Source organism: Hyperoodon ampullatus (genome assembly GCF_949752795.1).
Source record: "Hyperoodon ampullatus genome assembly, chromosome: 1".
Lineage (NCBI taxonomy): Eukaryota > Metazoa > Chordata > Mammalia > Artiodactyla > Ziphiidae > Hyperoodon > Hyperoodon ampullatus.
In genome coordinates, this window is record NC_136914.1 from 175689207 (window position 1) to 175703828 (window position 14622).

The 14622-nt window shown below is 36.5% G+C and overlaps 1 protein-coding gene across 6 annotated transcripts in view; it reads right to left on the bottom strand.

Annotated features, from left to right (window-relative positions):
• The window catches only part of PPARGC1A (PPARG coactivator 1 alpha), a gene marked incomplete at both ends in the record, with an annotated part of 680253 nt that overhangs the window by 18688 nt on the left and 646943 nt on the right, over nucleotides 1-14622 (bottom strand). For all 6 annotated transcript variants that reach the window (XM_079700904.1, XM_079700905.1, XM_079700907.1 and 3 more), the window contains 2 exons: nucleotides 11061-11134; nucleotides 11244-11289. In XM_079700904.1, the coding sequence (XP_079557030.1) occupies nucleotides 11061-11134; nucleotides 11244-11289 (120 nt within the window). The remainder of the gene's footprint in view (nucleotides 1-11060; nucleotides 11135-11243; nucleotides 11290-14622) is intronic.

Here is a 14622-nt window from a genome sequence, read left to right on the forward strand (position 1 = left end):
AGATCCTGCTTCCCAGGAAACATGACCACGTCACCACCAGGCATTACCAAAGCTCAGATTTACAGGGGCTTCTCGCAGTCTGAGTTGTGGAAAATTAACACGGTGGGACACAGGGAAATCATAGAAGACCTTTGGTGGCATTTGTCTGCAAAGAATGCTGGGGAGGATGCATGTAGGTCAGGGATTTTTGTAAAATCAAGGATATCTACCCATGGAGCCAAAGAATTAGGCAACTTTAAAAAAGAAAAGAAAAGATGGGATGACAGCAACTGGGGGGGAGGGTGGAAATGACATTGGCAACATCAGAGTAAGTTCAGTAAAATGCAGCCAGCTAATGCAGGGCACCAGAAAACTCTACAACATGACGGCAATGATTCTTTGTCTCCACAGTTCATTAACTCTGTAAACCATGGCTAATGTAGGTATAGTACATTCTTGTAAGCATAACTAATACATTCTGTCGAAAATATGGTTCTGCAACAGAAACTTAAGTGAACAGTAACACTAAATATTGCAGTGCCAGCGGACCATTTTATTTGGAACACCACATCAGGGTGGGTTACGAGGCTGAAGGATTGAAATGAATCCAAGCTTCGGCAACTAACTAATTGAAAAAACTGAAAAAAAAGAAAGGAAGAAGAGGGGGAATCGGTCAGTTGTTGCCTTTTGTGCTTTTCTACAGAGGGCAGAAAATTCCATCACAAGTCATTGTGGGAGAGTGTGTGAAGGCTAGTTATCTCTGTTCAGTTTCACCCCTAAGTCCTCCTCAGCCCTTTATGCCAAGGAAGAAGAATTGTGGAAAAGCTTCAGAGTCAACGGAACTTTGAAGAAGGGCAGGCTGGAGTTCAAATGACTTTATGCTTACAAGGGAACATTTTAGTTTACAATACACTTTTTATTTAGGAGGATGGGAGGATGCTATTCAGCAAAAAAGAACTTCAAGTCCACAAGAAGCCTGGGGTTAGACTTAAGGCGACTGCATGCTTCAAGGAAAATTCTACCTTGCTAGAAAATAAAAGTATACACACACACACACACACACACACACACACACATAACCAAGTAGGGCACAGAAAGCTACATGAAGTTTTGGTATGAATAGGAAGACACTGCCTCTCTCCCCTACTTGACAATACAGAGATAGAAGAAATTAATATTTTCCTTAAAATGAAATACTTTGCACCAGTATTTGGCAACTTTTATTACACATAGCTAATTCTCCCTAAAGGAGGGAAGGAAACGTACAAAAATGCAAAGAGGTTTGACTTTGGAAATCTATCCCAGAAAAGTTCAGAAAGACAGGGAAATGCAAACACGAAGAGAAGGAGACACTGCTCTCCCTTCGTGACACATCTGAGTCTCAGAAAAGCTTCCCTTTATCAGCAGCCTACTGTACGCCTGCCCCCATTCCTTGCTTGAAGATAATAGGGAGGTGACATTACTGAATGAATCATCTATGTCACTGAAGTTCACTCTCCTTGTGTTCCCTCTTTCACAGACAAGTATATCTTTTACTCAGTCTAAGGAATTCCTATATGGCCAATTTTCTCTCCTCCTTCCCCTCCTCCATCTCTTCCTATTCCTCCCATTCCCCCTCCATCTCCTTCTCCCCTTCCTTTTCGTGCTTTCTTTCTTATCCTGTCTATCTTTCTGTTTGTCTGTCTCTCTCTGCTTGTTTCCTCTTCCCTTTGCACTGCCCCATTCATACACGCTGATTTCTACCACATGCTACCTTCAATTACTGCTACAACAAATGTAAAGATACCAATTCCCAGCATAGAAATGACAAGATCTCAAATATTTCTCACAGGAAGCTAAGATGCTCAAAGAAATAATGATGAATAATCTCTCTTTGCTGAGTAAATAACAGTCAAATATTCCAAATGAGATAGCCCTTGAATTGGGGGAAATGACATTCAACATCCTCAAATACAATTTCATAGATCTTTTCATGATACTCTGAATGGGGGTAATTTTTACTTTTCCAATAATTTACTGCCAGGATCAGTCACTTACCAGATATTGCTATATTTTCACGCTTATCTCTTTTTGAATGTGAATTATATCTTGTCTCTCCAGACAGATGAGGAGCTCTCAGTGGAATACTGCTTGGGCTTATTTTTGTAAAATGTTTCACTCATTTTTATTTTTCTAGATCCTTCTTTACTAGTAGGTGTCCCATTTCAGTGGCCCACGGATCACTTGGGAAGCTGGTCAAATATTTTTAATGACACGGTTCATAGACCACTTATGGAGAGCCACTGTCCCGTCGTGTCTATGTGGCACCTTGCCTTGATCTCAGGTAGATATATTTTGACTGACATTCTAGACTTATAAAAAGAAACCCTAAACTTCAGAAACACCAAATTAGGCCACTATTAAAGAGAGACTAGTTCTAAAAATAGCTCAGCTATCTAGGGATTTTAAATATAGAAATTCTTTTTCGTCTTGAACATTTGAAACTCTTGTCCTAGTACCTAAGCTCATTATCGCTTAAATAACCGATTCTCAAGTTGCTCTTGGGAGCGCTAACACATGATTAGAGTTTCTTGGTGTTAAAAACAAAGCTTTTTACTTCCTTTTCATTTTAGATGGCCTGTGGCAATTAAACAGACTTTCACTCAGCACCTACTATGTGCTGAATATTTCACCAAATGCTGTCATTTCAGGGATTCAGCCCCCGGGACTTCATAAAGAGATCATTCTTTAAAATCTGCAGTAACTACAGATTTTCTTGTGTATCTGCTTAAAACTTACAGAAACACCCTTAGATAACCAGATATACCCTGTGAGTGAAAATAGCAGGGCTAGAAATTTCTGACGGCCCTGCTCATTAAATAATACTCTCTTAGTAGATGGAAGTTATTTTAGGATTAGTGAGTCGGTGGGCAGGGAAAAATAATTCAGATCATTCCCTAACCTTTTGACTGTTTATTGAAACTTCTTTAATCCGAGGAGAATATCCCAGAGCAAGACTGAGACATCTTAAGGATCATGAGACTGCGTGTCACCAGTGCCTCATTGAAAATCTATTTCCAGATAGGGTTGAGATCCAGAGTAAAACAAAACAAAGCAAAACAAAAGTGTAAGAAGCTTTTTTTTTTTTTCTTTTAACGTGATGTCCAGCTTTTAGGAGTTGTGCCCGGGACAGGGAACCCTTTGCTGCACCTGAACTAATTAGATTTCTCTAACCCCATCTCCTCCACCCAGAATGTTTTCCCCTGTGGTAGAAGGGCAGTCAATACTCAATTCCTCAACGCCACTACCTTTGTCATTTTCCCACTAATTGCCGGACTCTCAATTTCAGCCCACAAGCCTAAATCAACCGGGCTAATGCTTCCCATAACCTCCGGATTATTTCCTGTGTGTTGATTTTATGGGGAATGTGTACATTTTGGTGTTGACAGTACAAGGTATATTCCATGCTCTCTCTTGAACTTAGCAGGTTTTGACAGATTTATGTGAGGACAGATGGCCATTACAGGCTGAAGGCTGACAAGAGGCAGTTCAGAACATTGTTAACACACTTGCACAAACTCTCAGCAGTGCAGCACTGTGCAGAATGTAATTCAGACTATAGCTTTTTTATTGCTGCCTATTTTCTTTTGTCAGAAGAGCCTGCTGTGCAGAGCAACAAATGGCTGCTATTACCCAGAATGTAATGGGTGTCAGACAAATCACGTAACACAAACAATCAAGAGTATGTAGGTCATATTTCAATGGAGCACAACCTTAGCAATATTTATGATTACTGCATTGAAATGTGCTCTATAATAAACAAGTACCTCTACATCACTCACACTTCTGCACTTCTGCACAGCAAATCTGGGGGAAGTGGTACACACTCTCCCACACTCTCCAGTTATCTTTTTAAACAGCCCTTAAAAAAAAAAAAGTCAGAGACAAGTTTGGTTTGGTTTTGTGTTTCATTGTGTGCTATAAAACGATTTCCTTTGAGGAGTTTTCTTTTGGGTTGGCGTGTTTAATTGAATGACTGATAAATGGCAAGTCCTCTGCTCTGTATTCTGTGCTCCACTATCCAGCCAATGACTTCAGCAAGATCTTTTTTAATAGTTTACACAGTTTTACAGTTTATATTTCACACAACCTCCTGCTAAATCTGTGACTTGCTTTGGAGTTTGACAGTGGGATTATTCTTTTGTCACATGCCAGTTCTAAGATTTCTCAAGGAAAGACACAGAGAAGATGATTTTCTAATTTGCTTAAAAACTCACCAAAGAAGGAGGACTGGGCAAAGAGAGGAGAGTGACTTGAGTTCTACTCACATATTTTTGGCCTCAAGAACTTGGAGTGGGTGTCAAAGGTGCATAGGAAGGACTGATACTCAATCAGTATGAACTGTTACTGCTATAATTGTTAAAATATTTTGTTGATAAAAGCTCTTCCAGTGCTCTCTCTTCACCCCTAACTTCCCAAGGACTCACTGGATCTCCACAAAAGCCAGCAACCAAAGTGTTAACCCCTGACACAGAAGGGCCTCCCACACCTCGCTCTGGTACCCAGGCTGACATGTCCCCTCTGATTGATGGAGCCCCTGCCTTTCCTGCTTTTTAAGGATTTCCTATATCAGCCTTGAGAACTGGGGAACAAACTCACCTTACAGAAAAGCTTCAGAACATTCCTATGACATGTGTCTAATGCCCCAACTCTTGCTCATGGAAGATGAAGCTGTTATTCATTGGCCCTCGGGCACTTTCCCACAGAGCTGGGGCAGGAAAGGGGGTCCGGGTCAGGGAGGGAGGAGTCTGGCTTTCCAGGTGTGTCCCACCAAACCCCTGAAGTTGATATGGGATAGAAAATTGCTTTGCTATCCTTGGCTTGAAAGACATTGGACAGTACCATTTCCAGAAAAGAAAACTGAGGTGTTTTTCAGACGCTGAGTCAAGAAGAATGAGATTAAAAATAGAAAATGAGGGATATGAAATATGGAAGAAATTCCTGTCAGGACAAGTTGCAAAACACTGGAATGGGCTGTAAAGAGAATTTGTTGAGTCTCCCTTTCTTGACTTCTTCAGCCACAGGAATGGATTATATGACCTGTCAAAATCACTTTCTAGTTCTCTGTCGCTGTGGCTTTCTTTTAAAACTACCAACTACTGCTCCTATTTTGCTTTGGTCTATTTCCCCACAGATAAGTCACATACAAAAGATGTATATACCAAGAGGGTATAGCAAATTTATGCTGTTTGTCAATATACCATCCAGCAAAATCAGCTTTTAAATGGGAAGTTCAAAAATGACAATATAAGACTCCACATAAAAGAATAAGAAATTACTCAGTGATGGGTTAACGAGCAGGGTTTTTTAAGTGCAAGTCTACTGAGTGCAATTTGAATAACTACCGATTTAAACCAAATCCACCATCATGAAAACCATGGGGAAAATATACATATCGATGGAGGAAAGCATTGCTAAGATCTCGTGAGTTAGGGTGATGAGGGTGCTGATGATTTTGTTCTTATTTTCCTAATTAGTTCTAAAATAGTTATATTTATTCTTATTACTTTTACAGTAATAAAAATAAAACATTTATATATACATATACATGTGTGTATATATATATACACACACACACACATATACATATATATGTATGTACATGTAAATAAATATATATAAATAAAAGTTTGGGGGTTCCTAATCAAATTCCTTCATGTCCTGTGGTTAAAACCATCACCTTGTTGAGCTGACATTGCTTTGCCATTCCCATTTCAGAAGCAAAAAGTCTAGCACTCTGAACATCTCCATATGCAATAGATTTAAATGCCTTCTGCCAAAAGAGCATTCTCTTTTCTCTCATCTTGCTTTACTAACAGCTATTTTGAAATCAAATTAGTTTTTACACCTGTAAAAGAGATGCATTTTTTTTTTATCAGCCAAAATGAGCTACTTTAGGACAATCACAAAGTCAGACCAGCTGGTGATACCTAATAAAGCAAACTTCCTATCTCATCCCTCCTGTTTCCCAAAGGCTCTGCAGATGGGGCAGAGAGATTATTCTTGAGGTCTTAGAACTTTGTTGACTCTTTACGTTTTCTCTTAAATGTTTGGAAAATTTCACTAAAATTTGTAAAATTAAATAAGAAGACACCAGAAAGTCCTGAGCAACAGCTTGATCCATGTCCTCTGTTGCAACCAAAGGCGTTAAGCATGTATACAAAGGATCAACAAATCAACAACCTGAATGCTGTTTGCACCCTGTCCACCCCTCTGCTACACTGACGGCAGACATTACTAACTGATCATGACATTCCCACTGAGTACAGACTTGGCCTCAGCATTCTTCTCAACACTATGCTTCTGGCAACCAATACCAATCAATGACACTTGGCAAGTGAAATAAAACCTATTTAACATAACAGATGTCCACTACTATCTTTAAAATTCAGGCTTCAGGAAAGAGACATAATCTACATAATCTCTAGTTAGACAGACTTGCTCTGAACCCAGTGTCCACCACAGACCTAGAATCAACATATAGCTTTTTCCTTCACAATTAAATGGACAGAGAGTCAAAAAATAATACATGTGAAGTGCCTATTAGTGAATGTCTAGCTTCTAGGATTTGTAGTAACAGCAGAAGTACCTGTTGTTGAGAGAATGAATGCCCAAGAGGAGGTTTTTCTACCTTGATTTGGTAAATCCCAGCCCCACACCAAAAGCAGTATATGTTCAATTTCATGGGGAATTAGGGGAATTTTACCACAAAAAAGAATACATAACTTCATATATGAGAGTGCCAAAGAGGAGATAGTATTAAGGCCAATAAAAGGAAACAGGTAAAAGGTAGTCAAAAGTTGAAAAGATGAGCAGGAAGGTACAATGACCTCCAGAAATGAATTTAATGTAGAATTAGTAATTAAATAGCTAATAGTTATTGAACACATATGCTGTCACTGGACTAAGCTTTTATCATGTTTTATCTCATTTAATCCTCACAGTGACTCAATGAGATACAGGTACTGTGATCAGCTTCATTTGATACATAAGCTTCCTGAGTCTTACAGAATTTAATTAAATTGACCAAAGGCCTTACAGCTAGATGGGGGTAGATCCAGAATTTAAACTTGGGTTTGTCCAATATTAGAGCCAAGGTTTTGCACAGCTTCACTAAACTGTGCTGTCTGTTTTTTAAAAAACCATAATAGACTACTTTCATTTGGAGATTTGCAGCTTTTAAAGTATCTTAGTTCAGGTAGTCTCACACGAAATGGCCAATTTTTTTGGTATGTCAAAAATGTTGAATACTGGCAATTTTATGTTTCAATTTACAATACAGTATCTTCTGCTCCATCAATATCTTCTCTCCTTTCCACCTACACACTTAAAAATCAGATGCAAATATTTTTCTCCCTTAAGGCACCTCAAGTCAGTGGAGCACTCAATTTCCTCCAAACTCTTTTCCACAGATCAACTCTGTCACTCACTGCCTAATGGTATTGCCTTAATGCTTCCTTCAGTCCTGAACTGTCTCTACAATTCTTTTCAATCTTTTGCACAATCATGGTATTTAACTTGAAACCATGTTACAGGGTTCCCTTTGAAAGCTTATTTTCTCCCTTTGGTGATTCTCTTGAGGCACAATCAGTGTGTGTCGTATCCTCCAAACGCTACTACATAACAAATTTTACTGAAGACGTTTGGTGAGGATGGAGGTCATGAACATTACACATTGTCTAGCACTTCAAACACACAATAGCTCTATCAAAAAAAATAACCCTCTTCTCCCCCAGTTTCCTCCTCCCTATACCATCCTCTGAGCAGGTTTCAAACTTCTCCTTCTAGCCACCTTCTACAGCCTCCAAGTTGTTCTTCATCCCTTGATTTTCCTGTAGCTCGAATTCCCTTTTTGCATGTAATGCACTTTGGCCATACATCAGCTTGTGTAATGTGTATCTGCACTCATTACCACCATGTTCAACAAATGAAAAACAACCTTCTTTTGAAAGTAGCAAAACATTATAAACAGTAAATAATATTTTCCCTTGGTGCTACTTGGACAATATGTGTTATTTTCCCAACTGACTATAAACCCACATCTTAAAAACAAGAACATTTATTTAGCACCTACTATGAGCCAAGTACAGTAGTCCATGCTTTGCATGGATTAGTCTCTATGTCTTATGCTTGATAAATATTCCCCAAGACCTACAGTGTTGCAAGCATAGAGCAGGTATTATATATGTTATATATGTTGGTAAATTGATTTCCGTTGTATTCAATAATCTTTCAAAGCACTAAGAAAAAGGGGTTTAAACTAGTAAGATGAATTCTGGTTCACCAACAGAAATAAATCCACTGTATATATTTTTAGGATGCTAAGTATTTTTTAAAAAAGTATCTTCTATAAATTCTCAACAGTGAAGCCTACTAACCTTTCAAATGTATAACTAAATTATTTAAAATTAGGTCAGTAAGAGAAATAATAAAACTCTGACAAGAAGAAAATAAAAGTAAGTGCTTTTTTGTAACACCATAATCTCATGAGTACAAGGAATGCAATTTAAATGATATGTTATACATATAAATGAGCAAAATATTTTAAAAACGAAGATACCCAATGCTAGCAAGGATGTAATAAAGCAAATATATCCACATGGTGATATTAGGACTATAAGTGGAAACACCTCTTTTGGAAAGCAATGGGGCAATATGTATCAGAAGCCCCCAAGATATTTATATCCTTATATTCGTATTAATAACTACTAGTAATTTATTTTGAGAAAAATAAGATTTAAAGAATTTATTAACAAAGATTTCCACTGCAGTGCTATTTCAAAATGGTAACACTTTAAAACAACCTAAATGTGTAACAATAAAAGTGTAATTAAATTTTGATACATTTTGATACACCTACTCAAACTAATGTTATACAGCACACTAAGAAAAGCCTGATGATAAAGGGTCTGTGATGATATAAAACTTCTTTATTAAAATGTTAACTGAAAAATCAGAATGCAAAATTATGTATATACAAAATGATCACAGATGTAAAAATATCCATAGAAAACAATTCAGAACTATACACAATTTTTCCACTAGTTTGTATTTTTGAAATTTTTTATAGTAAGCTTATATTATTTATAATCAGAGAAAAATAAAAAAATGTTACTTTAATGGAAAGCTTGGTATCGGTATATACAGTGGAAGCTTTCTCAATCCTCTCTAAACCAAAGGAACTTACACCTACAGCATCCTGAACACTCCTAGTTAATAGATTCCTTTCAGCTGGTTGTTACTATAGCCAAGGTAATGTATTTTCCCAAATCCATTAATGTCCATTGTACTGGTGACTGAAATTATGTCAGATAATAAAATATTATATAACTGAATGAAATATTAGTAAGAAAAGTTTTTTCTATTAAAAGACCTGATAAAGGTATGTTACTAAAAGAAGGGCTGTCAAATTAGTTGTAGGTGGATGGTATGGGAAAACATAAGGAATTATGATTATGATTTATATTAAAAAATCATAAAAACCTAGAATGATTCTGCACTCAGACTACCACACAAATACCCTTAATTATTTTCCTTCAAAAAGCAAGAAATGAAATGTGAATACCATCTATGTTGCATTATTAGTGAAGTTTGTGCCAGAAAGATGAATGGATCCCTAGTTAGTACATTTAAGTTCAGTGCAAAGGTCTCTCTGTCTTATACCAAAAATTTTGTATTTAAATGTATAATTTGTATGTTTTAAGCAAAAGTAAAATGATTAAACTGTGTATACTTCAATCAACGTTTCAGATAAAACCACCAAAATACTCACTCATTGGTCGGACAAGAAGGCCTCTACTGCACATAATATACGCACACAAAAGTTACTTATGATCACATGTGTAATTGTAATTTATTTAAAAAATGATGTTATATATATTCTTTATATGTGAATACATGTGTGTACATGTATTATTATATAACGATATATTTACACTTGTATACACACATATAAAATATATATAAATACCATGAAATTAACTGCTCTACCGCTTGACCAAATCATGCAATCATGAAATAGACCTTTCATAAGGAGGTAATTTAGCAAACTCAAAGGGTGAAATTAAACTTAGTAACAATGACCACAGTGTGTGTAGGCACCATAGTTCTGGTTGAAAGCATTTGTTTAACTTACTATTCCTTTACCCTTATCAGCAATGGCCAGAGCCTAGGAACTTCATGTACAGACATCCTCAGATTCACTTTCTGGTGGGGTTCAAGTGCCTAAACCTAAGCACTTACTGCAAAGCTACCATTTGCAGCCAACTCAGAAGTCTGCCTAGGAACTCTTTGGATTTGTAAGTTTCTCAGGGGTTAGTTCAAGTTTTTAAAGCTTATTCCTCTTCAGAATGTGAAGTAAGACTGGCCAAATAAATTAAGAAGTCCAAACGGTGAAGGAAATTGCTCTTGTTTAAAATATATAAGAACATTTTGTTTTGGTGAGTGGACACATTTTCATTTTTCTCCTTTACTGGAAAGATATAAAAATGGTAACATATATAGGAGAGCATTACACTGTTGAGTACAATGGGGAGTAAGAAAATATTTCAAGTGAAGTATTGATAATTAGTAAACCTGAGTTCAAACCTTTGCTCTTTGCTTTCTAGCTCTGTGATCTTGGGCAAGTTACTTAACGTCTCTGAACCTTATTTTCTCATCTTAAAAATGAAAAATACTACCACCATCTTATGAGGTCATTATGAAATTAGCTAAAACCACTTATACGCTTGGCATATCTATTGAGTGAAAGACCAATAAATGTTAATTTCTCCTCCTACTCAAGTTTTAGTGTCTTAATCAGAAATAGGTTTATTTGTGGATCCAAATCAATGATATATATGAGGGTCTGGCCCAGGTGTGACACACAATAAATGTCTCCTCCTAAAAAAATAAACAACTGAAAATATTTATAGATAACTTCTTATCCAGTGTTGTTTGTACTCTTCGTGAATTTCATTAATCACATAGAGAATATACTCTAATATATATTTCACATACAGACTCACCCACACAAAAAGATTCAAGTGAAATGTAAGGCTTACCTGCAGTTCCAGAGAGTTCCACACTTAAGGTTCGTTCAATAGTCTTGTTCTCAAATGGGGAACCCTTGGGGTCACTGGAAGATATGGCACATTTATAAAAACAAACTGAAATGGAGTTGCTGTAGCCAAATGTATTAGAACCCCCTTCCCTTTCTGAAAATGGTTACATTTCATAATACTTACTTTGGTGACTCTGGGGTCAGAGGAAGAGATAAAGTTGTTGGTTTGGCTAAAGGAAAAAAAAGGAAACTAATTATGAAATATTGAGAGTTTTTCAGATTTGTTTTCTTTCTACAAGTCAAGTTGGAAACTGGAAACTGGAAGGCTAAAGTAAGGAAGTCCCTGAATATTGGATCAAACTCAGACAACAGTCCATTATGCTAAAACAAATTCCAAACAACATTTGCATCAGTAAACTATCATTTGAAAACACATACGAAAACAGAATTTTCCCCAAAATGTAGCATCCCTGTTAAGGATACAAAATTTGCATCAGACCATCAGAGAGAAATAATGTTTTCTATTTTAATTTGGAATATAGTACACGGTTTGTTTAGGCAAGAAAACAGCAGAGTAACTACAAGACGACAGAACGTTATGAATATTCAGTTTTTCTCCTAAAATGTATAATTTTATATCTAGCCCTGAGAATAGGTTATTTCCATGAGGCCAAAGCTCACTCAAGAACTATTCTATTCATTGAAAATTAAGTGAGAGATTATGGCAAATTGTGGACACTGACCCAGATAGTTTAAAAGGCCTTCAGATCCCCAAATCTGATAGACAACTAAAGGAAAACTACTGTTTATCAGTTGAGAGACCTATAGACTTGCAAAGAGAGCTCATCTACTTCTTTTTCTGCTTCCTAAATCTTACCCTCCTACAGGAGGCATTTCCCAGTTATGAAGGGTGGAGTAAGAATCTTCTTCTCACTCCAAAATTTCAATTGCTTCTCCTTGGCAGTCTTGTCTTTTGAACAGAAGAAGTGGAAAACATGATGAGAAACGTACTTGGGATATACGTCCACATATTATGTATATATATGCTTATCTATAAAGATATTTTTATATGTATGTAGATTTTGTCAATTTTTTCTCATTAAAATAACTACTTTCAAAAGGTCAAGAGGTAGTCATTTATGTAATGAAAATCATGGACTTGAAACCAAAAAGGTCTTTAGAATAAACTTTCTTATTTTATGGATGAAAAACCTGAGACCTAAGATTCTGCATGATATTTCCAGGGCCATAAAACTAGTTACTGGCAGAGTCGGGCCCTGAATATGTTTTCTTTCCCCTATTACCGAAAGGAATTGCGTTCAATAGATATTAAAGGAAATTAATCAACACCATTAATTAAGGCCCTTTGAAATGTGAAAATACTATTTATGTCCAAATTAGGTTGAAATTAGGTACTTTACTTGGACAAATAGTATTTACATATACAAGTAGTATTTACATAGTATTCAATTTGTAGATTTAGATTTCATTTTTAAACAGTTGAATGGTTTATCATCTATCCAATGTGCATCTAGAAATATGAAGCTCATGCTGTCTTGTGCAAATTAGGTACATTGATTGATTGGCTTTTTCAGATATACCAAGAAATGAACTGATTTGACATTAACTTTTTAATATGTCTGACACAATGAGCCTTTCAAAAAGAACACACTTATGAAGGAACTTTACCAACTTCTATGGTGCTCAACTAATAATTAAGATAACACATACAGGTTCTATACAAAATATCACCAGGTATGAATATGTGCTATGTCACACAATAATGTACAATGAAAATCAGTCACTGAAATTCCAGTTTTCAAGGTGTAGGATAGCCTATCTGGAATGCTCAAAGGAAGATCCCCCAAATTCTGATCGTTGGGTAAAAGTAAGGCCTATGGTAATGGAAGGAAAGGAACAGACAGTGGTCATATTTCACGGGACAAAATGCAAACAGGAAATGAGGGTCACAGGAAGGGTACAGCTTCAAAGCGCATCCAGAATCTAATCCCAAAATAAGCCCACATTCACAAAAACTACCACTAGAGGAGCTTTGATCTGGTTTACTGGAAGTTTAATCCACACTGTTCCAATGACTGGTAGACCAGAGGCCCTAAGATCCTTGAGGACAGGAATGAATCTTTTTCATGAAGATCATGATATCTTTGATGAATGACTGCATTAGTAAATGAATCAATAAATGAATTAATGGGACCATACAATCGCCAAAGTCCAGACCATTATCCTAGGGAAGTGAAAAGAACTGGACCCTACAATGGTACAGAGAGCACACGTGAAGCTCCATGCAAAAAAATGACAATATGTTCAATAAGGTAACCTCAAAAAATCCTCTTAGTTATTGTCGCTAATTGTTCATATATTTTCTACATTAAAATTTTGAATAATAATTTAAATAATCCCTAAAACGCAGCATTTATTTCCTGTTAGTTATTAACAGCCAGCCATGTTTGCATGTTTATTTTCTTTTAGACCTCTAGTAACTACAGGAATTTTTTTTTTTTTTGGTTGTTGTTGTTGTTTAACAAGCTTTGTTCTATTCTGGGATATACTTTTGATGCCTCACCACAGATATATAACTTAAAAAAAAAAAACCCTACATACAGAAGGTTTTATCTAAAGTGTATGTCCTTCATAGGCCAATTTAGTTCTTCACTGCCATGGTTTGTAACAGATTACAATAATATTTAGTGGTACATGGATTGACAAAATTAATAAACCCTCAAAATCCAAAAGGACCAAGTAAAATTAAAAAAAAAAAAAAAGAGACAAAAAAAACCCCACTTTAAAACATGTGCTGCTGGACTAGGTTTACTGACTACAGGGTTCCAGCAAGTTTGGGGCTTCAAATTCAGCTCCAGAAAATGAACATATGACCAGAACCATGTGGGGAGTAGCCCAGTGAATTCTTCATTTAAGGTCACCCACTAGAATCCCACAGCATGTCTGGTTCTTCACTGAGAAAACTGTTCCAGTGCATGCACGTGAGAGGCCAATCAGGGTGCAGCAAACTGAGAGACTGTGGCCCATTTTGATAAATATATTTCCTTGAACTGACAGAAAGGGATGGACAGTGACTTTGAGATATCCACCAGGGAAAATCTAATTGAGAGCCAATTAAAAATATTAAAGGAATATGAAAATCCCGGGTTTATGGTGAGGTAGGGATGAGAGAGGGAAATTCAAAACACTGGAAAAGAAAAGATGTATTAAAAGCAGCAGCAACAGCATACCTGTATGAAATAATCATGGTTCAAAACAGGGATCAGGGGCTACCACTCTGCAGCTGGAAGGGGAATTGGGGAAACAAAAGGGAAAAAAAAAAGAGGTGGATGTTTATAACTGCTATTTTAGAATGTGTCTACTTCCACTACAAAGTCAGAGGTACAGATAATGTGGAAGTTAAATATTTTAAAGCAACGGCAACTTTCTATGGGCTCTCGTTGGGCCTCTACAATTAGAATATTTTGAAGGAAGACAAAGAAAGGAAGGAAGGAAGGAAGGAAGGAAGGAAGGAAGGAAGGAAGAAAGAAAGAGAAAGAAAG